At 46.0% G+C, this 24,477-nt stretch overlaps 1 protein-coding gene across 3 annotated transcripts in view; it reads right to left on the bottom strand.

The window, feature by feature from the left end:
- Nucleotides 1–1,479: 1,479 nt before the first annotated feature.
- Nucleotides 1,480–24,477, bottom strand: part of CDH6 (cadherin 6) — a 200,422-nt gene continuing 177,424 nt past the window's right edge. For all 3 annotated transcript variants that reach the window (XM_075540892.1, XM_075540891.1, XM_075540890.1), the window contains 5 exons: nt 24,156–24,292; nt 20,711–20,832; nt 18,300–18,417; nt 17,953–18,204; nt 1,480–7,673 (listed from right to left, as the gene is read on the bottom strand). In XM_075540892.1, coding sequence (XP_075397007.1) covers nt 7,183–7,673; nt 17,953–18,204; nt 18,300–18,417; nt 20,711–20,832; nt 24,156–24,292 — 1,120 coding nt within the window. In that variant the 3' untranslated portion in view covers nt 1,480–7,182. The remainder of the gene's footprint in view (nt 7,674–17,952; nt 18,205–18,299; nt 18,418–20,710; nt 20,833–24,155; nt 24,293–24,477) is intronic.

Here is a 24,477-nt window from a genome sequence, read left to right as displayed (position 1 = left end):
CCCTGCAGACCAGGCTTGATGCTTTTGCCTTAAGGCACGCACCCCTGCTCTTGAAGTTAGTGCAAAGCTGGGGGCCGGGCCCCATTCCAATACTCCATAAACTACACATTGTTCAAAAAGTGTATTTCTGATGATATCATCCTCTACGTGGGTTCCCATTTCTTGCCAAGCTGGCTTTAAACACACAGACGGCAAAAGAAAAAGAACCCAAAGCCAGGAGGGAAACGACTTCTTTGGCACGTGTGACCCTTTGTGCGTGTGGTGCCAGGTGGCTTCTCCAGCCTCATGCTCTTCAGGGCCCTCAGCTCAGAGGCCTTGCCATGCCTCCTGTTCCCTTTAAACACCCGTCTTTCCTATTTCCTCTGCTGCTCTTTCTCGATGGCCTCTCTCTGCAAACTTTATCTGAAGCCGGTTGATTCCTAACTCCCCCCACACCTCCACCTGGGCAGAAAGTTTCTCCTCCCTGTGAATTCAGGTCAGGGGCCTCAGCAGCGCAATAATGAAGCCTCAACTGCTGAAAGGTCAGAGGTTTGAACCCCAAAGCCACTCCAAGAAGAAAAGACCTGGAATCTGCTCACATAAAGATTAGAGCCGAGGAGACCCTCTGGGGGCAGTTCTATGAATTGAGACGCATCTGAACAGAGTTCCCGACCACTTCCACCATCACCGCCACATGACTCAGGTAGCCTTTTAGCTGTACCTCCCTTAAGACAGCTCTATGTCCCCTTCAGCTTGCTCACTAGTTGTGAGCTGATAACATCGTTTCTCCAGGACGTGTGTTTCGGAAGAGGAGGGAACCTACAACTCAGCCTATGGTAAAAAAGTGGGCCTAATAGATAGCTAACAAATGCGTCGGTTAAAAAAAAAATTCGCCAAGCTATATATTCTCCCTCTTAAAAATGTATGCAGTCGCTTCTGTGACTCTAGGCAGCTTCAGCAAAACAAAAACAAGCATGCTATGGCTTAGAATCTGCTAAAGCCATTTTATTTACTGATCAACTCTCAATGCTGGAAGAATTAGATTCTCAACGCCTTCTGGCCTGGCTTCTGCTGTTTCTCTTTCTTTTGGGAACCGGAGATCCAGAGACACGGTAATTGTTTTCATGGGAGGAAGATGGAGGTTGGAGTTTTGGGATGGGCAAAAATCGAGCATTGTCCTTTTCATCCAAAGCAATTAGCACGAGGATAAACAGCTTTCTCCTTAAGACAACCATTCCATAAATAACAGAATAATTCTGGATGTCCCGGCAGTGAGGCAGCTGCGGGGCAGTGTCAATGATAAATACTGCTCGCTGGTGGAAACTATAGTTTACAAGCTAGTTCTTGTGAAACGAGTCCACTTCAGTTAGCTATCTGAGAGGGTAAGGCGGCAGATTCAGAACGATAAGGCATGTAGAAGCATGTACATTAAAAAAAATCTCTGTGATTACTAAGCAGTCGCTTGAGAGACTTGGGGTGGGAGAGGAAAAAAAAACCAAGTTAGAAAAAAAAACAGTTTATTAAGTAATATCATATAAATAACTTGTTACAAAAATTGATTTGCAAAAGGTATATTTACTCTCTGTGAGAAATCACGTCTTAAATTGCATTCTTTTCAAATTCATACGTCTGAGGAAAAAAAACATAAAAGCAAAGAAGTGGCCATTTCTAGGAGTGTGGATTTGCCATCTGCAGACAACAAAAGGCCCGGCGCCCGCAAGTGAGCGTAGAGAGCTCGCAGTCTTTTTCCCACAGAAAACTTTCCGATGTCAACCGTGAACTTGGGAACACCTCCCTAACTGGAAATGACGGAGACAGCACGGCGACTGCCTTCCATCAGGGGCTTTCGTCGCCCGAGACAGGAGCGACACTGACGAGGGGGAGAAATGCCCCCAACAGAACACGGCAGCCAGTAAATCTTCAACGGTGGCATCAGTTTCAATTTATACTTGGGAGTATTTTTAATTAAAAACAATCAATACCCAAAAGCTTTTATTTTCCTGGGTTTAGGATCACAAATCACAGCCGGCGAGTGCCCAATTGGTTTAGCTTGGGACTACTGAAGACACACGGTGCATTTATCAGAATGCCTAGCTGACGCAACTGACTTCTCGAAGCGACGGGATGAATCACAAACAACACCGGGCAGCCGTTTGGCGGCGTTCCTAGGTTTCTTCCGAGCAGGTCGGGTGTACGTTGGCTACACAGCATCCCCCCCACCCCTCCCCTGAATGCCTAGTAAGTCTATACATTGGATTCTTTAAGAAACACTAAACTAATAGATCATAGAAAACTAAAAGCTCACAGAAGGTGCCTCCAGACATATTTACATAAATAGCGTGGTCTCCCGAGAAAGACTCAGGATCTCATTATAGCGGAATGCTTTTCCACAAGGCTGGGCCCATGCCTCATTTGTCAAATTAACCCCATTTGAGGAGAAATCTGAGTTTGTGGTCCGTGGGTTTAAAAAAAAAAAGGAAAGAAGAAAAAAAAGAGGATTTAAGCAACTTGTAAAAGCTCTTTTGAAATTAATCTAATAACCCAGTGGCTCTCGGCTAAGTGCCTCCGTCGAGTCTGAAATACGGTGGGTAACAGCCTCTGTTCCGTCTGACCTCCTTACGGCACTTTCATCTACTGGCTCTGGCGGGCAAGCCCCACCCCCCCACCTCACCCAAATTAAAAAATGAAAATGCATCATAAGTAAGGTATTACAAAATGGGGAGTGGATTAAAGATGGTCTCGGCAATGCTTAAATTAAATTGACGATGCAGAGACCATAAACCCCTGGCTCTAGAAATGAGCTATTTCTTTATTAACTTGGAACGAGTGTGTGAGTCCACGCGTTTACCTTTCTGAGAGGGTATTGCTTTCCACTTTAAAATACGGTTGGGGTTCCACCTTTCTCGTAGAGGATGATCCTGCTCGGAAACGGTTCCCTAAAGATGCCATGGGGAGATGCGAAATGCTGCGATGGGAGCCACAGGAATTTTAAAGAGGCAGTACTCCGGGACAGAAAAGCAGCCCACCCGAGCCTAGACAGGACTAGTCTTCCTGCAAACCCACCGACCAAGTGTTCATCTTCCTGCTGCGAGGAGCTGACAAAATAGTGGCTGGGCGGCTGGGTTCATTGACACTCAGTGGCCTGCTCGGATTTTGAAATCCCTTGTCACAATGAGAGAGAGAGAGAGAGAGAGAGAGAGAGAGAGAGAGAGAGAGAGAGAGAGAGAGAGATTTCCTCCAGATTGGGGGTGGGGGGGTGGGAGAGAAAAAAGGACAATCCTTTTCACTGGATACATCCCCACAAATGGGGGTCATGTTTTTTTTTTAGGGCGTTCTTCCAAAGCCACTTCGAAATGAGCAGGCCAGGTGAAAGAATGGGTGTGGTGGCTGTGTCCCTGGGGAAAGGAATCAAGCTGTTAAGGATGTGAACACCGAGTCTGCCTTCTAGCAAACCACTGCTTCCTCCTTGCAAGCCCACCCTTTCCATGGGCCCCAGATACGACCAGTCTAAGAAGGCCAGTGACCCAGCCATTGCCGGGAGACACGGTGCTGCAGATCAGGAGATGGGACAGGTAGGTACTCATCAGTGTGACTGATGGAGGCGTCCTAATGTTGACTTGGATGTGTCCACAATGCAGATGCAATTACAAAAACCAAATGAACAAACAAGCCACAAATACTTGGCGCCACCTTTTGGGAGCTGTGTTTACACTAAAAGGGAAGCTGCCACTTTTTGTTCTGTCTACAAAGGGAGTCCTTTTGTATGAGACCCTCCCTTTAACCTTACAATTAGGACAACACTGGAAAACTGAACCAAGCTGAATAGCTGAGTGGGCCCAGATTCCTCTCCGGATGGTTTTATGGGACCATCTTTCCTTGACCCCCATTTGATTGTTATACTTCTATGGGGGTAGCATTCTGCATGCCTCTCCGGAGAAAGTACCAAGAAGCAAGAGGGGCCTTACACAGAAGCATAATGGCTTAGTGTTTTAAATCTCCGTCTTTTTCTAGGAAACAGCTCAGTGGTGAGAAGCCCCTCTTCCCATGATCAGACTCACGTTAACCCTACAGGACAGAGTTTCTGAGGGCTCCAAGGCTGTACATCTTTTTGGGAGCAGCCAGCTGCATCTCTCTCTAAAGGTGGGTTCCAGCCATCACCCACGAAACCACCACGGCCCTTCCCTTCGAAGAGAGGACCCCTAGTCAGAGACCTCAACAATCCTCCAAATAACTCGCATAAGCAACCTGCTTGTCGTGAGTGACCTGGAAGCTCCCAGCGGTTAAAGCAAAAGGATTTCACTTTTCACTCTCCTCCAGCCTTCTCAGGACCAAAAGAAGGAAGGAGAAATGTGAAAAAATGGAGCTGGAAATGATCCACCCTCCCCCCCCCCCCAACAGTCTCTCACACTGACTTGGGAATCAAGCAGCTGAAAAACAGTTTCTACCAAGTGAATGGAGTTTGATCAGATTCACGTAAAATGAGGAAACTGATAGCGAATCGTTAAGACACCAAGGGTTCCTAATAGGACAGTCTCACTCAAAGGATACGTAAGGGATGTTTGCACTACATTCAGGGTTTGTGAGTGAGATGCACTGAAATCGGCGGCCCCACGTGGGCAGCAGGCTGCTTCACGGGGTTTTCGGTACTAAGTATCCGAATTCATTCTCAGGCTCAAATTATTCAGTGTCTTCGAGAGTCGTTTCCCTCATCAGCTTTTGTGGTAAAAGATGAAACCGTTGCCTCAATATTTAGTCCTGCTAACTTGTTCTTGATACTTGGTGACACTTCTCAGGGTGGGCTAGGAAATACCCTGCCAATCACATCTCAGTCATTCTTCTCTCAAATGCCTGCCCTTTCCACTTTGGAAGAAACTGAAGCTGCCCTGCTCATTGGACAATGTTCCTCTTAATGCCAGGAGTTCCAAAGGCAGACTTTTTGATGACACAGTTTTCTCTTTATAGGACGATCTTTCCTGATCTAATTTGTTACATGACAAGAAGTTAAGAAGAGAGAGTTCTAGAATTTGATGGCAGTTAACCGTGATTGTGGTACTCCTCTATTGCTACGAATAACTAGTTCTTATGAATGATATTTACGATGCTATCTTTCTTTACACACGTACCTGACTATGATACACATCAATTCATTACAGGGAAGCCCTCTTGAGCGTTTTCTTTGCATTCCTGTGTGCGCGCGCAGAACCAGAACAAGAAAGCCCCGTCAGAGGAAATGGTCCAAGCTGGAAGAGTTTGCTCATCTACAGGGAAGGCTATTACAAATCAGAAAGTCATTTAGGAAACAAGGAATAATATGATTGTAAAAATTTTCGCTCTTGTCTAATCTTGCCTACCCCAAGATGCTACATTTGTTTTAAAGGTACTGCCATAATTTTCTGGGTAAGACACCTACTTCAAGACTCAAGTAACACGATGTGTTTCCCAATAGACAGTATAGGCTGCTAGGATATTAAACCAATGGAAAGATACTAAAATGACCAGTAAAAATGAATATTAACAGAAGATAAAAGTCAGCATATGCTGAAGCACATTTTCTAAATACACAGACTGTTTTGTTTGGTTTTTAGTACAGTGCTTTGGAAGTTTCTAATCCCCGTACTACGTAAGATTCTAATGGTAAAGATCATTAGAACAGCGTTTGGATATCATGATTTGAACCTGCCAACTGGCTAAGACCAGTTCAACCATGCGACTGCAATGCTAACTGCATAATTAGAGACAAAATAGCCTGGATGCATTTTGCATTGTGTTTCTCTGAGAGTTTGAGACCATTAGTTTATCATCAGCTCAAAGACAAGGATGCTGGGGTTGCCATGGAAGCAAAGTGGGAAAAAAAGTAGGAATGCTTTTGAAAATCAACTATCATTTTAATTCTGATCTTAAACACTTGTGTAGAAGGGATCCAGGTTTCTCCTCTTTCGGCTTCTCCCAAACATAGGGTAAGTAGGCTTCACCATGACCCTGATGCCGATTACCTCGGGCAATCTCATATAAATACATAGATGCCTCCGGATGTGCAGGGCAAGGTTTCAAGCACAGAGGGCTCTTATCTCTCCACTACACTCAGAGGACAGGGCTGGGGTTTGTTAGCTTTCCCCACACACCTTAGTTGTGTAAGAAGCATTTGAAGAATGTGAATTCTTGTACCTCAGAGTGCTACTTTCAAGTATAAGAATAACACTGTTGCCAACCACAGACAAGTGTCACCGCAATTCTTTCAAGAACATTGGCAACCCTTCCACTCATTTGTGATTAGCCTGATGATCTCTGGAATCATTCCAAGTGATGTGGGCTACATCGGGTGGCCACATCTTCAAAAGGATGCCAACTATGTCCTTTGTGGACGTTATTAGGTATTTCCCATTTCCTCTCTTATGAGGACAAGCTCTTTGCCTGCCTGATATTTAATGCATCATGAGTTAGCAAGTAATGAACATTCACTAACTCTTGTTGCTGTGGTTTTTAAACCGTGCCATTAACTTGGCTCTTGGTTTGCTCACGATGATCCTAAAACATGGGTGGACAGTGGTGCCAGGAAAATTCCCGAAGAGCAAGCAGGATGAGCAGATGTCATTCCCGATTCCGTGTCCTTTCAAATACAGTAAAACCTGTGAGAGCCGGAACTCGGAGGGACTGCCAGATGGTGGGAGGGCGCAGGGTCACCCCTTGTTTTTACCACTCTGTTGGGGGGGACGTTGGGAGCTGCCCATTTTATATAGGTCCCAGCTGTCGCAGGATTTACTGTCTAGAAAGCACACGTCCGTCTATTGTTTTATTATCTCCGTGAGCTGACTCGCCAGCAACAGTGGCATGACGGTTCCCATCACCTGGCTTTTACTGAAATGACCGTGTCATCGGAGAAGCACCTTCCCGCCGCCCCGCATCCCCGACCCCTGGAACTGGGAAGGGACAGGCTCCGGGGAAGGAGGAAGCAAACCACGCCCGTGGAGTTGAGGGTTCTCAGCTTGTCCCGGAGGGAGCACGCGGGGAGCAAGTGGCCCCTTCCCCCACCTTTAGCAAACTGGGGGCACTAAAAAATAAAAATCTGTCTCTTGGAAGCGCATCAAAGTGTACTAGAAAAAGATCTCTACCAGCGGTCCGCAGCCGGGGATCAATAGCGGGGGAGCCGCTTCTCACGCAGGGACCACCGGGGTTGGCTCGGAAAAGAACACAAAAGGCAACGTCCTAGGCGTCCTTGTCACTGTCCGCCCCTCCGTACAGATCGGCCAGCTTTTTGAAGCGAGGGCCCCAGTCCCTTAGGTAGTCGTAGTCCTGGTCGGCGTCCGCGGCCAGCGACTCCAGCGAGCTCAGCGAGGCGGCCGCCGAGCCGGTGCCCTCGTACGCGTAGGTGGCCAGCGAGTCGTAGGGCGGCGCCGTGGGGTCCGCGTCGTTGTCCTTGAGCCTTTGGTTGATGAAGTCGCGCACGTCCGTGTTGTCTCGAGCCGCCGGAGTCCGTCGGGGCAGAAAGAGGGCTTCGGGCACGATGTCCCTCCGCAGTTTGTTGTCCTCGATGGCTTCGGGGTTCCGCAGGGTGCCGATGTCGAAGGCCTGGGTGTCCTCCTCCCCGCCACCCTCGTCATTGTAACTGACGATGTTGTCGCGGATGTCCTCCTTGGAAATGATCAAGGGCTCCTTTTTCCGCTGCCGCCGCAGAGCTACAAACAGCACCACCGTCACTGCAAGAGGCAGACAGACACAAACGGGAAGGGAAGGTGAGTCAACGCGGCGCCCGGAACGCCAGGCCGAAGCATAAACCGCCGAGCTCCGGAGCGACGTGCTCCCAGGTTCACCCCCAAACGGCAGACTCCGTCCTTACGTCCTGGGAGACGCGCTGCCCACATCCGATCCAACCACGATCCCGGGAGACATTCGTAACAAGGTTTCATTTTAAGGAAACGAGAAAACACTATCACATTTTGTCAGTTGTTCTCCCCCTCGCCCTTGCTCCCCCCCTCCTGCCCCTTCTGAGATGGTGGACTCGTTTCTAGGTAAAGGGAAAAGTAAAATAAAATAAAACAAAACACGAACAAGCTGGCGCAGGGTGCAAATTATGCCGAACACCTAAACTGCTGGCGATCGGGCGAGGCTGGCACCTGGGGAAACGTGTGGGAAGGTTTGCATCACCCCATCACCAAAATAACTCTCGCACGGCTGCCTTCTTTGAAAAGTGTAAAGCTAGTGGAAAACCCAAAGTAGAGATGTGAACGTTTGCATACCTCTCTGCAGTCTTCAGAAATATCACTACAGGTAACACCTGGGACAGACCCAGTTAGAACTCGGGAAGCTACTATGCACTTGGAGTCTAGCCCAGCTGCAGGGCCCAGCAAGCCTAAGCACACCCATTGACCTGTTGAAGTCACGCAGAACAATGGAAGGGCCAAGGGCTCTGTTTCCTGAACTTGGGACCCAGAATGACCTCTCTTTGGATGATCCGCTCCTAACTCACATCAGAGGGAAAGCCAGAATTGCCCTACAGTGGCTCCTGGTGTGTGTGTGTGTGTGTGTGTGTGTGTGTGTGTGTGTGTGTGTTTTCTGCTTGGTACAAAGGAACAAGTAGATAGGAAAATAAAAACTGGAGCTAGATGTTAGCCAACAGCCATCCACAGTAAGTAGGCTTGTCCAGAGAAGTTTATCTCAGGAAGGGCCGCGGTGTTCCTTTACTATCTCACCCAGGACAAGGTCCATGTCTAGGAGCCAAGAAAATGGAATGAATGCAATTTGCATCTATGAAGCACAGTCGAAATGCATTGCTACAGAAGCATGGACACCTTTATGAAAGAAAAGTATCAAAATGTGACGCTAAAGCTTCTGTCTATGGCTATCTGCTCCCCAGGCTACATTTCCATCTCTTTAAAGCTACCCACTGGTCTTAGAGGCTGGATAGTCAGAGTGCTCCTTAGAAGTAAGGACAGCTAGACTTTGAGCCATGTGCTCTGCACAGATCATCAGGAGACAACAGTCCCTGCAAAAGGACATCAAGTCGAGGGGGAGCAAAAAGCAGGGGAACCCTTGATGAGATGGATGGACGCAGTGGGTACCACCAATGGGCTCAAACACAGCAACAATCGTGGGGATGGTGTGGACCAGGCAGCGTTTTGTTCTGTTGTGCACTGGGTCACTAGGGGTCACAGGCACTGGGCAGCGACAACTACAATTCTTTCCTATGTATTGGAGGCAATGGAAAACAGCATGGCTTGCGTGGGGCACACCCCCTGAGGAGCACCTTCACTTTCCCACACTGTGCAGATTTAAGGGGTACAAATACATCTTTTGACCCCTTGACCGATGCTTCCATGAGCATTAACTGTGGCTCCAAGCAAGATGAAATCTTTGATGCCTTCAATCCTTTCTTAGTGCATCACGATGCTATCATTGGTCCAGTGGTGAGGAGTCTGGTCTTCTTTACATTGAGATGTAATCATTACCGAAGGCTGCTATCCTTGAGCTTCATCAGCAAGAGCTTCAAATCCATCACACTTTCAGCAAGCTAGGCTGTGTTATCGGCATCACAGGTTGTTAATAAATTCCCTCAATCCGGATACATTCTTCTTCATATAATCCAATATAATCGAATAAGTAAGAGGAGCGGCTACAACCTTGACACACACCTTTTTAGATTCTAAACCATGCAGTATTTCACCTTGATCCACGTAGAGGATGCACATGGGCACAATGAATGTTCTGGAGTTCTTCTCAAGGTTATCCACAGTTTGTCATGACCCGCAGAGTCGACTGCTGTTGCAGTTAATGAAGCGCAAGTACATATCTTTCTGGTGTTCTCTGCTTTGACCCAGGATCCTTCTGATACCAGCAATGATATCCCTTGTTCAATGTCCTCTTCTGAATCCGGCCTGAAAATTATCAGTAAGTTCCCCCAACTTGGACAGGTTTCAATGGAGCTTCCAGACTAAGGACAGACTAGGAAGAAACTCTCGATCCACTTCTGAGGGGTTAGCCACGCACAGCCACGTGAAGAGCAGAGGAGTATTGTATTGTGCGTATTGTGAGACAGTGCTGGGAGATGAGATTCTCCTGTTGGAACAAACTCAAAATACGGCTACGGAGAAGTTGCCTTCTCACAGAGACTGTAAGGATATAGATGGAGCAAGGCTTTGGGGGCTTCCATTTGCTGAGGGGGAATGACTCAAAATGATAAGAAACAGCTGCAAACATCCATTAATAATCTCAACACAGAATGAACAAAATATGACTATAGGAAAACTTGAAGTAAACACTGAAATGGAACCATAAAGATCCATATTCTAAGTCAGGGGTCCTTAGACTATGGCCCGTGGGCCACATGCGGCCCACCAAGGACATTTATCTGGCCTGCCGGGTGTTTTTGCCGCCACTGCCTGTCCTGCTTAGCAGCCGACTCGTCCAGGTCCATAGGAATTTGTTCATAGTTAGTTTTAAACTATAGTCCAGCCCTCCAACGGTCTGAGGGACAGTGAACCGGCCCCCTGTTTAAAAAGTTTGAGGACCCCTGTTTTAAGTATTACTGCAATTAAATGGACTGGTATTACCTTTTTTAAAAAGAAGCCTTAGCTATCTTGCATGAGGCAATTATATGGTTTACGAGGCGTGCTGGGATTGACGAATTCAGGCGGAATGGTGTGACAGTTATTGTCACAAAGGATCTCTCCAGATCTGTGCTGAAGTACAATGCTGCATGTGATAGGCCAAATCTCTATCCTAAAAGCAAGGGCAGCTAATTCAACTGTTACTCAAATTTACATACCAACCACCAAAACTAGTGATGAAGAAACTGAAGACGTCTACCAACTTTTTCGGTTTGAAATGGATCAAACGTGCAACCCAGATGCACTGATGATTATTGAAAATTGGTCATAAGGAGAAAGGAACTGTAGTCGGAAAATGTGGTTTTAATGGTAGAAATGAGACAGGACATAGAATGATAGAATTTTGTAAGACCAGTGAATTTTTCATTATAAATACCTTTCTCCAACAATATAAAAAGCATCTCTTCATATGGAATATGCTAGATGGGATACACAGGAATTAAATTGACTATATCTTTGGGAAGGCATGATAGAGAAGCACAATATCAGCACCTAAAACCAGAGTAGGAGCCGGCTGGAACAGACGATCAATTGCTCATATGTTAGTTCCAGATAAAGCAGAAACAAATTAAAACAAATCCACATGAGCCAAAATACAACCTTGAGTCTATCCCATCTGAATTTTGAGAACATCTCAAGAACAGATTTGACGCATTGAACACTCATGATAGGAGACTGGATGAGCTGTGGGAGGCCATCAGGACGATCATGCATGAAGAAAGCAAAATGTCCTTAAAAAGAAAGGAAAGAAAGGGAAGATCACAGCGGGTGTCAGAAGAGACTCTGAAACTAGTTATTAGTCATGGAGTGGCAAAGGCAAAGGATGAAATCCAAGAGCCGAGTACAAAATTTCAAAGGGCATCTCGAGACGATAAAGACAAATATAACAAAAAGTAAAAGGATCTAGAATTAGAAAACCAAAAGGGGTGAACACACGCAGCAAATCTTAAACTAAAATAACTCCAGAAAGAATTCAGGCCTTGAATTCCAACCTTGAAAAATTCTTTAGGGAAAATATTGAATGATGCAGGAAGCATCAAGAGAAGATGGATCGAACACCCAAAGTCACTGTGAAAAAAGAACTAGTCCATAGTCCACCATTTCAGGGGTAGCATATGAGCAAGAACCAATGATGCTGAGGAAGAAGTTCAAACTGCACTGAATGTACTAGCCAAAACCAAGGTTCCAGGGATTGATGGAACATCAGCAAGCTGAAGAAGCACTGGAAGCGCTCGCTCGTCTATGCCAGGAAATTTGGAAGGCAGTTACCTGGGCAACTGACCAGAAGAGATCCATATTTGTGCCCTTTCCAAAGAATGGCGACCCAACAGAATATTCAAATTCTAGAACAATATCATTGACAGCACACACAAGTCAAATTTTGCTTAAAATCATCCAACAACATTTGCAGCAGTACATTGACAAGAAGGTTTCAGAAGTTCAGGCTGGATTCAGAAGAGCAAGTGGAACAACAGATATGGTTTGTGATGTCAGATATGTCAAAGAGAATACCAGAAAGATGTTTACTTGTGTTTCATTGAATATACCAGGCATTCCACTGTGCGGACCATAATAAACTGTGCACAACCTTGAGAGGAATGGGAATTCCAGAACTCTTCATTGTGCTTATTCGGAACTTGTACCTGGATCAAGATGCTATTGTGCAAACAGAACAAAGGAATACTGCATGGTTTAAGATCGGAAAGGAGTGTGTCAGGGTTGTACCCTCTCACCAATCTATATGCTGAACAAATCATCGGAGACTCTGGGCTATCTGAATAGGAGTGTGGCATTAGGATTGGAGGAGGTCAATCAAGGACCTGCGGTATGCACATGACACATCTTTGCTTGTGAAGAAGAATTGAAGCACTTGCTGACGAAGATCAAGGATTGTAGCCTTCAGTATGAATTGCAGCTCAATGGAAGGAAGACCCAAATCCTCACAAGTGGACCAACAGGTAGCATCATGATAAATGTAGAAAAGGTTGAAATTGTGAAGGATTTTGTCTTACGTGGAACCACAATCAATGCTAATGGAAGCTGCAGGCACGAGATCAAAGACGTGCTGCCTTAGGCGAAGGTGCTGCACAGATGTCTGAAGAGTACTGCAGAGCAAGGACGTTTCTCTGAGGGATAAGGTACGCCTGACTCAAGCCATGGTATGTTCCATTGCACCATGCATGTGAAAGTTGGATGTTGAATAAGGAAGACTGTAAAAAATTGATGCATTTGAATTGTGGTGCCAGAGAAGACATATCATTGACTATTAAAAGGACAAACCGATCCGTGAAGGAAGAAGTAAGGACAGATTGCTCCTTACGGGGGCAAGGATGGCAAAACTTTGTCTGACATACTTTGGACATATTGTCAGGAGAGACCAGTCCTTGGAGAAAGAGGCAGTGGAGAAGAGGAAAGCCCTCAAAGAGCTGGATCGACACAGCAATGGTCTCAGGAAAAGGCAGAATTGTGAGGAGAGTGCAGGGCTGTACAGTAGCTACAACAAGGGCCCTGCAAAGTTGGTATTATTATTACAATTCCATTTGCATAAGCAAAACCGAGGATTAGTGAGGTCACCTAGACAATAAATTCAAAAGTAGAAACGTTACCGGATCTTAATTTGCTTGACTTAACGTTCTTATTTGAATTACCACGTGTAATAGGTTTTGGGTCAATTTGGTGGTTTAGGAGTGTCACAGCTCCAAAATGTGATCTGCTACGAGCAGCCCATTTAAGAAGATTATGGTAGAATGCCACACCTTATAACTTGATGTAATTCAACAAGAAGACCCTTGGGGGGTGTGGTTTAATAAGATGTTGTGGGACAACTTGCCTGTTTATTTGCTGGGTCTTGATCCTATATCTGACTTTACAAGTTAATTCTTTGGACTTGAGCTAGTGGTCTGCCATATCCCTTCCTGACCCTGGAAGCCATCTGTGGCCTGCTATCTGACATACCAATCTTGGGCAAATTAGCTTCTCTAGTCATAAATAAGCCTGTCCTGCTGACCTTGAATTCATTTTGATTTTGTAGTCATTACTTTATGGTCTTTCTACTGATTTTGGCTCTATCAGTCCCTGAAGCTACTTAAGTCAGGAGAAGCCTCCAGCCGAACACCTGATCCACAGACTAGGATGTTTCTTGAACGAGGACTAACCTGGTTCGACAACCTTGTGAACAATTTTATTAATATATATTTCTGTCTACATCTATATATGTGTCTCTGGTTTTCTTTCTTTAGAGAACTCAGCCCTCAGCAATTTGTACCAGGAGTGGTTCTAGAGAAACAAAATTATAAGAATGAGTTTTCTAAATCAGTTCTCAAGTTTGATTATTTTTCACGGCACTATTAACTCTGCTTCCAATAATGAATGTTTGGGTTATAACATATTTCCAGAGATGGTACAAATTTCCATTTTCAAGAGTGCCTTTGTGTAATTGTACACTTTTTTGGCCACAGTTGTCTGATGGTCCATTTGTGACTTTTACTCAGCATATCCATCCATCCATCCATCCATCCATCCATCCATCCATCCATCCATCCAGCCAGCCAGCCAGCCAGCCAGCCAGCCAGCCAGCCATAGCTCATTAGTGCCTACTTTATGGGTCATAAACAAGGAGCTATGGTGGCGTAGTGGTTACTCATTGGGCTGCTAACCATGAGGGTAGCAATTCTAAACCACCAGTTGCTTGGAGGGAGAACAGTGAGGCTTTCCACTCCTGTAACGAGTTGCAGTCTCGGGAACCCATGGGGCGGTTCTAGCCTGTCCTCCAGGGTCAGAATGGATTCCATGACAGGGAGCTTTGGTTCTGTGGCTCATTCGGTCTTAAGCATGATCAATAATGAGATGGAAGATAAAAATCCCTGTTCTAAAAGAATCGGGGGCGGAGCAGCAAGTAAACATACCGTATATACTCGTGTATAAGCCGAGTTTTTCAGCACAAAAGATATGCTGAAAAACTGGGGTTCGGCTTATACACGGGACAGTGGTACCCCAGCAAGGTGTAACATCTCAGGGGTGATTGCCATTCCTCCGCTGTTCATTCAAAGCCCCACTGACACTGCAGGGCTTTGAATATTTGTTTACTCACATCTAACCAATCAGAGCTGTCCTATGACTTGGACGGCTCCAATTCGCAGAAGCACCCATAGTGATTCACTTATGCTGGCAGCTGAACTGGTAAGGATGTGTCTGTGGCTGCGCTCTGTCTCTCCCCTCTGGTCTCTGTGTTAATTCACATCCTGCATTTCCCACCCTAGGCTTATACTCGAGTCAATCAGTTTTTCTGGTTTCCCAGGTAATAATTAGGTACCTTGGCTTATACTCAGGTCAGCTTATATTCGAGTATATATGGTAAGTATAAAGCAAATTCTCAGAAGGTGATAGATGGTATGTATCAAGCAGAGGCAGGGCAGAATGAGAAGGATGGGGAGGGTTTCTGGGTATGTTTGGGGTTTGTGCAAGCCTGAGGACAGCAGCTGTATCATGCAAGAAGCCACAGGTGGGCAAAGACTTAAGAATTTATCAAATAACCAACTAGCAAAGACCTGTGCCAGGCAGAGGAAAGAGCTAGAGGGAACCTTGGGTGGGAGTGTGCCAAGATGTTTGAGGAACAGCTGAGAGACTATGCTGCTGATGAGAAGGACTTGGGGTACCAGGGAGCCTTGTAAACTTCTGGGTAGAGGAAGCTCCATGATCTCACATTGAATTTTTGGTGTGATCACTGACACATATTTGCAGAATAGACGGTTATAACTAAGCCTAGCCTTTGAGAGAAAAAACCGAATCAAGCCAACTGTTTCTCACAGGACTACACCCTGAAGTGCACAGGTTCATTCAGTAATTTAAGGCTAGCTAGCTATTTATCACTTCTTAGTTCTCCTATACCTTAACGTTCCGGTCATTTCCCACACACATCTGAAAGGACAGTTGTTTCCAAAAGACATTCCACAAGTCAAAGGCATGTATCCACTGCCTATCCCCCCATTGCTAAGATTGACTGTCTCTCTTCTTATTTGGCCCCACGGACATCTGAACAGGAGATTGTTTGCAATGCTAACTCTTCAAAATGGAAAACATATGCTAAGCACATGGCGAACAGAACGTTGGGTGATATGCTTATAAAATGCTCTCATCAGGAGTGGAGCTTTCTACTCCTACACAGAGTAGCAGTCTCGGGGGCCCATGTTCCTTTCCCCTGGCCCTTGGTGCTAGAGGGCAGCAGTAAGGTTCCCTTGCGTCATTTGTGGTTTTAGAGGGGGTGGGGTGGGGAGTCCTCAAAGCCCAGACAATTAACCAGAAGACAGCAGGACACTTTGGATCAAAAGGCTTTCGTTAAATGATCCGACTTTTCTAAGCCAAGTGTTGCTGTAAAGGATGAGCTAACAAATGTGAGCGTTTTGTAAACTCTCAAGTACCGCAGAGACATGAGATGTGGCAGTGGTTTTAACTGTTGTCTTATTTTTGTAAAATACCAGATGCCATATGATTCCCTTTCTCGACTCCAGCTTTCCTTCCATATGATGCGGCTCTGCTCTTCTGGAACGTTCTCCAGTTTGCCTCCGCATCCCTCAATAATCCCCTTGTGAGTTTGGGCTCTCCTCTAGCCACAGGTTCACAGAGGAAGGAGCATCGAAGCACCCCACCGGAGTCAGGCGAAGATGTGGCCTTGGGATTCGTGTGACTTTCTGAGTAGGCATCGTATCTTGGAGCCAGAGGGTTCTCAATTCAGACAGAGGTGAAGGCTCACCAGAGGGTTCCCGGCATTACATGCAAACGTCTTGTTGTAAAAACAGACTGTGGACTAGACAGAGTGCCTAGTCTGCAGTGCCAGCTTCCTACCATTGAATCCCGCGTCCCTCATTATTAGGTGCAGAATTAGATGAGACTCGAGTAAGTGTGGGAGGCTGAGAGGCAAATTAGGAGCCACTCGGAGACAGCAAACACATTGGAGGAAGGAAATGATAAGGGCAGATGATGAAAGGAGCTGGTTAGAAGAAAGAAAACAAGAAGAAAGCGAAATGGGTAGAGAGCGAAGGCAAGTAGAGATTGTCTCTAGCCGGTGAGCATTGGCTGCCCGTCCCCGGACAGAGCCAGAGCCCACAGCACACACTGGCCCATGCAGGGCTTCTAAAAAGACCACATTTTTAAAAGGTAACCTTTTTGAACCCCGAGAATGTTCAGAGTCTCCTTTTCCACAACGATCTTTCCAGACTCGCACCATTGCAAATGCTGATGTGCCTTTGCGCTCTGTCAGTTTTTATTTATCCCCACAGCTTAAAATACTCTCCCCAAATCTTAGTTGACAAAGAGAGTCACAGCTCTGCCGTTGAGTTCCCAGCCTTCTGTTATAATTAGCCAAGTCGATCTGGATTGTGAAGCCCCTAAACAGGGCTCCCTCGGCAGCATCTCCTTGTTGCCTCTTCTCCAAGCTACTAGATCTGTCTTTTGAAAAGCGTTGTCTGGCTCCCGTACAATTCAGATTCATCCAAACTCCTTACTCTTACTTCCTTTCCCCTCCCCCTCGTGTGGGTAAGCTTGTGAAAAGTTGCTTTTATTTATAGGGGAAGGGGCGCTTTAACTAACAGTGGAGTCCTTCGTTCACAGAGGCCAGGGACTGTCGTCAGCCCGCTGAGCTCAACTTGGGTGCTTACTAAGTTGGTTGAGAGTGAAAATGTCATTTGAATCACCACTGGACTCCAAGTTCCCTCCCTCCTGCCCCCACACTCATTTATTTGGGGTCTCAAATTTCCTTCTTTCATCCCTAAGGTTATTTCTCACCAGAAGCTGAGAAATAATAGACATTGCGTCCCTGGCCTCCAGAGATCTCAAAGGCATTCGTTTCGACGGGGAGGTCAAAATAAAATTTCAGAGTTCAAGAAAATTAGAGAACTTTTAACCCCCCTCCTGGATGAGAAGGGAAAAAAGCTATCACACTCCTTGGCCCCACTTTTCATGAAGCTTTAAACCGTACTTCGCGGGAACAGCTTTCACCAGATATCTACGCTCAATGACTTCCACTCGTTAAAACGGCACAAGTTTTTCACCAGATTAAACATTCAACAACACTTGAAACCCAAAAGGGCCTATATATACACTGTCTTCAAATCCCCTCCAAGATTTCTCAAGAATTCTCAGACACGAGACATTCCTTGGGAGGCTGGATTCCCCCGGTAGACAAAGCCACGGGGCACGTTTCACGCCTGTTCGGTCTCTGAAGCCCTTCTTAAGCCAAAATGAATTCAGGGCCAAACAACAGAAGAGTAAGTCTACTCACCTAGCTCAGGCTGTCTGCCTTACTGGGGGAGACGGGCAAATCTAGGGTGTGTGCCCCTCCCCCTGGGGAGATGGGACGTGGGGAGGAGCAGTTTACCTAGAAGGATCACGATGCAGAGAAGGATGGCAACCAGCGCCCCTGTGCTCAGCCCCGTGGGGTGGATGAGCGCCTCCGCGTGGCAGGACTGCATGTTCCCGTGGGGGTCACATGCGCAGACCCGGACAGTCACCGTGCCGGTACTGCTTTGGACTGGGTAGTCGTTGTCAGAAATGACCACCGGCAGGAGGTAGATGCTCATCTCTTGTCTGTTGTAGCCATTTTTCCGCGTTAGGATTCCCGCGGTGTTATCTGCAACCAGAGAGCAAAGTGGTGAATGGAGGTGGGGCCCTGTGGTGTGTCTGGAGCCAACAGGGCCAGGGATGTAACAGAGGATGCTCCTGTACCTTTGTTGTCTTGGATGGTGAAGTTGGAGCCGCTGGCTGCTTCCGGGGCCATAGAGAAGGAGAGCTGGTGCCCATTGTAAGGGTCATCCCTGTCCACGGCGCGGAGGGTCTGAATCAGCTGAAAGGCAACCGTAGAGCGACTGTATAATTTTGGTTGACTCCAAAGCATCTCTTCACAGCTTGGCAGTAAATTGCTTGGTTAATGATTTTTGATATTGATTGAGAAAAAAAAAATCGTACCTGACTCAACAATAAAGGAATCCCTGGTGGGGCTGTGGGTTTGGCACTGGGCTGCTAACTGCAAGATCAGAGATTCAAACCCACCCCCCACCCCCGGGAGAAAGGTGAGGTTGGCTGAGCCCCTAGAGAGGGTCACGATGAATTTGGATTGACTTAAGGGTAACGGGTTTTGATGGGCTTTTAAAAAAAACAAAAAACTTAACAACAACAAATACAATGGAACTCATGATTTTAAAACTGACCTTACCAACGAACACACTCTCTTCCAGGAACTGATGGGTTGGGAAGTTCCAGAGCAGGGGACAGTCCTGTCTGGCCTATTGAAGGGTGCAGAGCAGGAAATCTGCCCTCTGCCCCACGAGATACCAGTTGTGGCCATCAGGGATGTCTGCAGACATTGCTTAATGTTCTCCAGGGAGGGGGCAACACCCCTCACCCCCTGACCAACTGTGAAACCCTTTTGTGGGGTGACAGAAAGCTTGACCTGATGATTGACAGGTCTGAATTTTACCTGAACTTTGAGATCTTGGAAAGAGCAACCTTCGAAAAAATCTCGCCATCCTTTGAGTGAGGAAAAACCTACAGTCAAGAGCCACCCTTCCCCCAATGGCTTAAGTGACATGCCCCCTTGTTCACCTGTCAAAGCCAAACACAGCCGATTGGAAATCCATTCTCGGCCTCAGAATGATTAACCAAACTGCTGGACTCCATGGGTCCATCAGAAACAAGGGCTTCTTAAGTAAACGCTGGTAAAACGTTTCTCCTTTGCCAGGTCTTTGCATTTGGCCCACCCTCAGCTTGAGTCAACCCACTCCCCTGTTGTAAGGGTCGGCCTCAATGTAAGCATACTCAGCCACTCCATGGCCTCACGCCCCCTTCACTCGCTGCTTCACACCAGGCTCTTTCTGGTCTCCATCCATGGACCGCCATGAAAGACAAACACTTTGCCTTACTCTTGAGATGTTTGCTGCCTTCATGGCCAGAGTGTGCTCGCTATTACAATAGACTCTTCCCCTCAAGGCCCTTTCCCCTGACTTTCTGAACCAAGTTTTCCCATCTAAGTTTGGATTTGCTTATCATGTGACACAACATTGCAACGTAACCAACTGGAAGCACTATGTGGATGGCCTGTTGAGAAATGCAGTCTTCCCATGTCTACACAGGCCATCAACATTCAGAAAAACTAAAAAGAGAATGACCATCTCCATCATAGTAATTTTGGCTTCCTATTGTACACGTGCCTTAACAGTACACTGCTACTTAGACTAGTGGCAACGTCATTTTCCCATCTCGGGAACCTGTTTCACTTGGGAAGCTCATAGGTGTTAGGTTGAATTCCGGCACATATCAACCCAACAGGACAGAATAGACCCGCTCTCCAGGGTTTCCGAAGCTGTAACCTTTCCAGGAGCACATGGCTACAGCTTGCCACCCCTGAGCTGCTAGTGGATTTCAACCACCAACCTTTCAGTTGTCAGAAGAAGATTTTTACCACCGCACTACAAAATCTGTAAAACACTTAACTCATGGTATTCCTCATATGAATTTAAAACAATCACTATTGAGTCGATTGTGACTCATAGGGACCTTATAAGACAGAGTAGAATTGCCCAGTGGATTTCTGAGACTGTAAATCTTTACAGGAGTGGAAAGCCTCAGCTTTCTCTTACGGAGTTGCTGGTGGTTTTGAACTGATGGTCTTATGGTTTATAGCCCAAGGCTATAAACCATTATTCCATAAGTGAAAATAGGAGTTACAGATCCGTATAAACTATGTTCTTTTCTTGGTGACTGATGTTACACGTCTGATTGTTTTTCATGTATTACTTTCATGTATGGTAATGGATCATATCTGCTCATCAATCCAAAATTTTCCAAAAAAAATTATGACAACCTATTTTAATCTGCTTAATGCGAACTTAAAATTGATTTGGAATCAGCATCAGTCCTCCAGACTGTGAACTTGGAAGTTCTTAAAAAACTGTTTTTTTTCTCTTATATAAGTTAAACATTCATCCTGGTTTTTGCTTACAGTCTTAATTCCCTGAGCAGTCACTTCATAGATAATTCAAAACTAGCTCTCAGCTCTGTGTATCAACCCAATTATTAGAAGAGCTTAATTAATCTCACTGTACCCTAAATCCCAAAATGTACTTTTGTATGAAACTCACCTGATCTGCCTTTGCTTTTTCACAGACGAAGGTTTCATAGAATTCAGCAAATTCGGGAGCATTGTCATTGACGTCTAGAACTTTAATATACAGAGGCACTCGACTGCTTTGCTTTGGATTGTCTGCAAGATGCCCAAACAGAGAGAAATGTGTTCATATATTGATCACCAGTTCCTGGTAGACAGCATACACACACGCCCTTTCTTCTGATTCACATAGCGATCCCGTGAGGTTGCGGCTGTGAGAGCCATACAGGCTATGGTGATTACAAGGAAGTAGAATGGGATTGCTAGGTACTTTGGGACTAAGATGGGAGCCCGGTGGCATAGTGGTTATGCACTGGGCTGCAATCCACGTGGTCGGCAGTTCAAAACCACCAGCAGCTCGGGGTCATTAAGATTCAGCATGGACTCAAGGGCCGTTAGTGAGAGTGAATCTGGACTTCAGATACACCAATAGCAATACTAGGCCACAAAGACCCTGGTGTTGATACAATAACTCAACTGTGACTGCCACCGAGTCAGTGCCCACTCATAGCCACCCTGCAGGACAGGGCAGAACTGCCCCCGTGGGTTTCCAGCACTGTAACTGCTCACGGGAGTAGACAGCCCGCCTTCTTCTCCTTGGAACAGCTGGTGTTTTCGAATGGTTGAGCTTGGGGATCGCAGTCCAACAACTAACTACTGAGCCACCCGGCCCAGTGTTGACAAGATACAATCGCACAATGTAGTCACTGTGAGTTGCTGTCAGGTCTCTGTCACCTCATGGTGAACAACAGAGCTGTGAAGTGCAGGTCCCGTGCCACCCTTGTGAGCACAGGTCTTGTTGTGTCCATTGTGTCCTGCTTTTTCATCTGGGGGCGCATCTTCCAGCACTGCACTGGACACTATTCTGCTGTGACCTACAAAGTTTTCACTGGGCGCCGGTGGGAAGTAGGTTGCCAGGCCTTTCTTTGGACTTTGTCTCTGCTGCAACCTGTCCACTGTAGTTGACCCCGCATACATTTGAAGTATCAGTGGCATGGTTTCCAGCATCACAGTAATGGGCAAGCTGCCACAGGAAGACCCAGGGTGGATAACAATACAACCAGTCCTGAGATAACGCAACTGCAAAGTTCTGCAGGAGAGGCATGTTGGAGGCAGATTTCAAAAGAAGTCACAGAGCTAGGTAGAGAGAGAAATATGGACAATTGCAGATGATGGGGTGATGTGGTGAGAAGGGTGGCTATTGGCCATTCGTACTTTAGTTTGCTGAGAAATAGCTAGACACCATGCTCAGCCCTTTGCTCTGCCAACTCATTTAATCCTTATAAACGTCTGAGGGAGATGCAGATATTACTCCATGTTGCAGACGAGGAAACTGAGGCACAGCAGTTAAGCATTCACTTCTCAGGCTCGCAGAGCTAGTGAGAAGTGGAGGCTGGATGCAAATCTGGGTCTTGCCTGTCTCCAGAGCAGAAGGCCTGAGATGAAGGGCGTTTCCTATGTGGTAAAAATCAGGGAGCCGGTGACTTTCCACCCCAGGTCTATTCACTTACTTCAAACCGATGCTCGTTCCGGTGCTAACTCTATAAATATTTGTGAACCTCTAATATGTGCCGGCTACTATGATGGGTGTCAGGGACATTACAAAGATGCAGCGGCCGTTCAGGTGATTCTGACTCAGGGCGACCGCATGTGTGCAGAGGAGGGCTGTGGGCCATCGTGTTGTCAGTGGCTGCTATTTCAGTAGTAGTTTGCCAGGCTTTTCTTCTTAGGAGCCTGGGGGTGAACCTGAACTTCCAACCTGTATGTTGACAGTGGGACGCATTAACCAATTGTACCAAGTGGGGCTGCCTCCTTCCTGGATTCTGAAGGAGCTGGGCACACTGTAAGCACATATCATGTGTCGGATGTTGTGAAGAGATGAGCAGAGACAATTTTCCTGACGACATAGCAGTTATGTAAAGACATCAATGAAGCCATGTGGCGATTTCTGGTTTTCTAGGCAAAGGCCCTGCAGTGGGAGCTGTAGCTAAACCTGCAAATGATCTTAATCACTGATATTTTCAAATGAGTCAGAGAGACATTAAATCCTAAAAAACAGAGAACGGTATTTTAGGCACAAAGCTTAAAATACGTATGGAATGACTGCTTCCGGAAAGCATAAGCAGAATGCGATCATCCACAAAGCAGCTGATGCTGTACACAGATGCCCTTTGGAATGGGAAGTAATGTTATCATTGTACATCTTTTAATATGTTCGGTTCCCGCACCAGTACCTCAAAATAAATTCTGAAGAACAAGTCCCACCCAGGACATTAAGCACCAGGTGCCTTCCTTGCTTTCAAAAAGTAATGTTTCACATTGTCTACATTGGTTATGTAGTATCCCACTTAAAATCCTTCGGCTGCTTCAAATCTCATGAGCGATGTTGACAAAATAATGCTACTCTATCCCTTATGACATGACCATAACATGCGAGGCAGAGAAAAAATGAGGAAGACCTTTTGCAAGAAGGATTGACGTGGCCTGCGGGAACAGGCTCAAACACAACAAGATCTGGGGCCGTGCTTCGTTTACTGTCCCCTGGGTCACTGTGCATTGGAGTCCACGCGATGGCACTGAACCACCGCAACAATGCGGACTAGCTCACACCTGATACGCAGACAGCGCTAACAAGGTTAAGGACTTTCACAACGGAAAACTGGAACACAATGAGGTATGACCCAGAAGCCTTAAAACAACAAAAACAGACACACAACCCCCCCTTTAGATATTATTTTAAAGAAAAGACATTTTATGTATTTAGTCTACACATTGATTTTGCACTGTTTTGATTGTGGAGAATCATTTTCATTTAAGCATTCTTCCAACACTATTTTGCTTTGCCTTAAATGTCAGGGAGATGGCTAGGGTCACTTGTAAATATCGTATCGATCGCTCAATGGTTTGTACCCATCACTTTCACGTCACACACACACACACACACACACACACAAAGTGGACATGTGTAGTTCTTAACTCTAAAGATTTTGAAATGGAAACTCCATAGACATCTTGAAATAAAGACTATTCCTAAACAATGCCTACATTTTAGAGCACACTGCCCTTCGTATGCACCACCTCCAACCTAATTGATTCCGTGTTCCAGCTGCCGCTGTACGGCTTTGATTTATTAGGGTTTTGAAATCAAATTCCACACGTACAAACTCAATCTCGTTTGCAAGATATATTCACATTGCGTTGGTTCTAAGCTGCAACCTATCCACATCTGCATATATACTTATGAATGAATGAGTCAACGTGTCAGGAAGAACCATTACTACAAATCATTGCCAGGCTCTTTGCATCAATAGACATCGAGCAGAGTCATCAATACAGGGTGACAAGTTTCAGCTCCATGAGCCCTTTCGCGGACAGCTGCTCCATCAACGGGGGCAGCGGCGCCAGTGGGTTGTACTTACTGATCTCGGTGGCTATCACAGTGATGTTGTGCCACAGTAGCGTTTCACGGTCAAGGAGCTTTGATGTAAAGATGGAACCATTTCCAGAATCAATGTTGAATATTCGGTCCATATCTGTGTGGCGATCGACGGAATACCTGCAAATGAGAAAAAGTGATTGGAAAGGCTTTCTTCATATTTGCTAGTCTTGCATCTTGAAGCTATTTACACACTAGCTGTTACATGAGTGATTTTTTTTCTGCCCGTCTTGCCTATTTGCCTATGTTTAATGGTGTTATTTTCTACCCATCTTGCCTATTTGCCTATGTTTATTGGTGTTATT

This window comes from Tenrec ecaudatus, chromosome 2 (assembly GCF_050624435.1).
Source record: "Tenrec ecaudatus isolate mTenEca1 chromosome 2, mTenEca1.hap1, whole genome shotgun sequence".
NCBI lineage: Eukaryota > Metazoa > Chordata > Mammalia > Afrosoricida > Tenrecidae > Tenrec > Tenrec ecaudatus.
The sequence above is the reverse complement of the archived record's forward strand: the minus strand, read 5'-3'. Positions and strand labels throughout refer to the sequence as shown.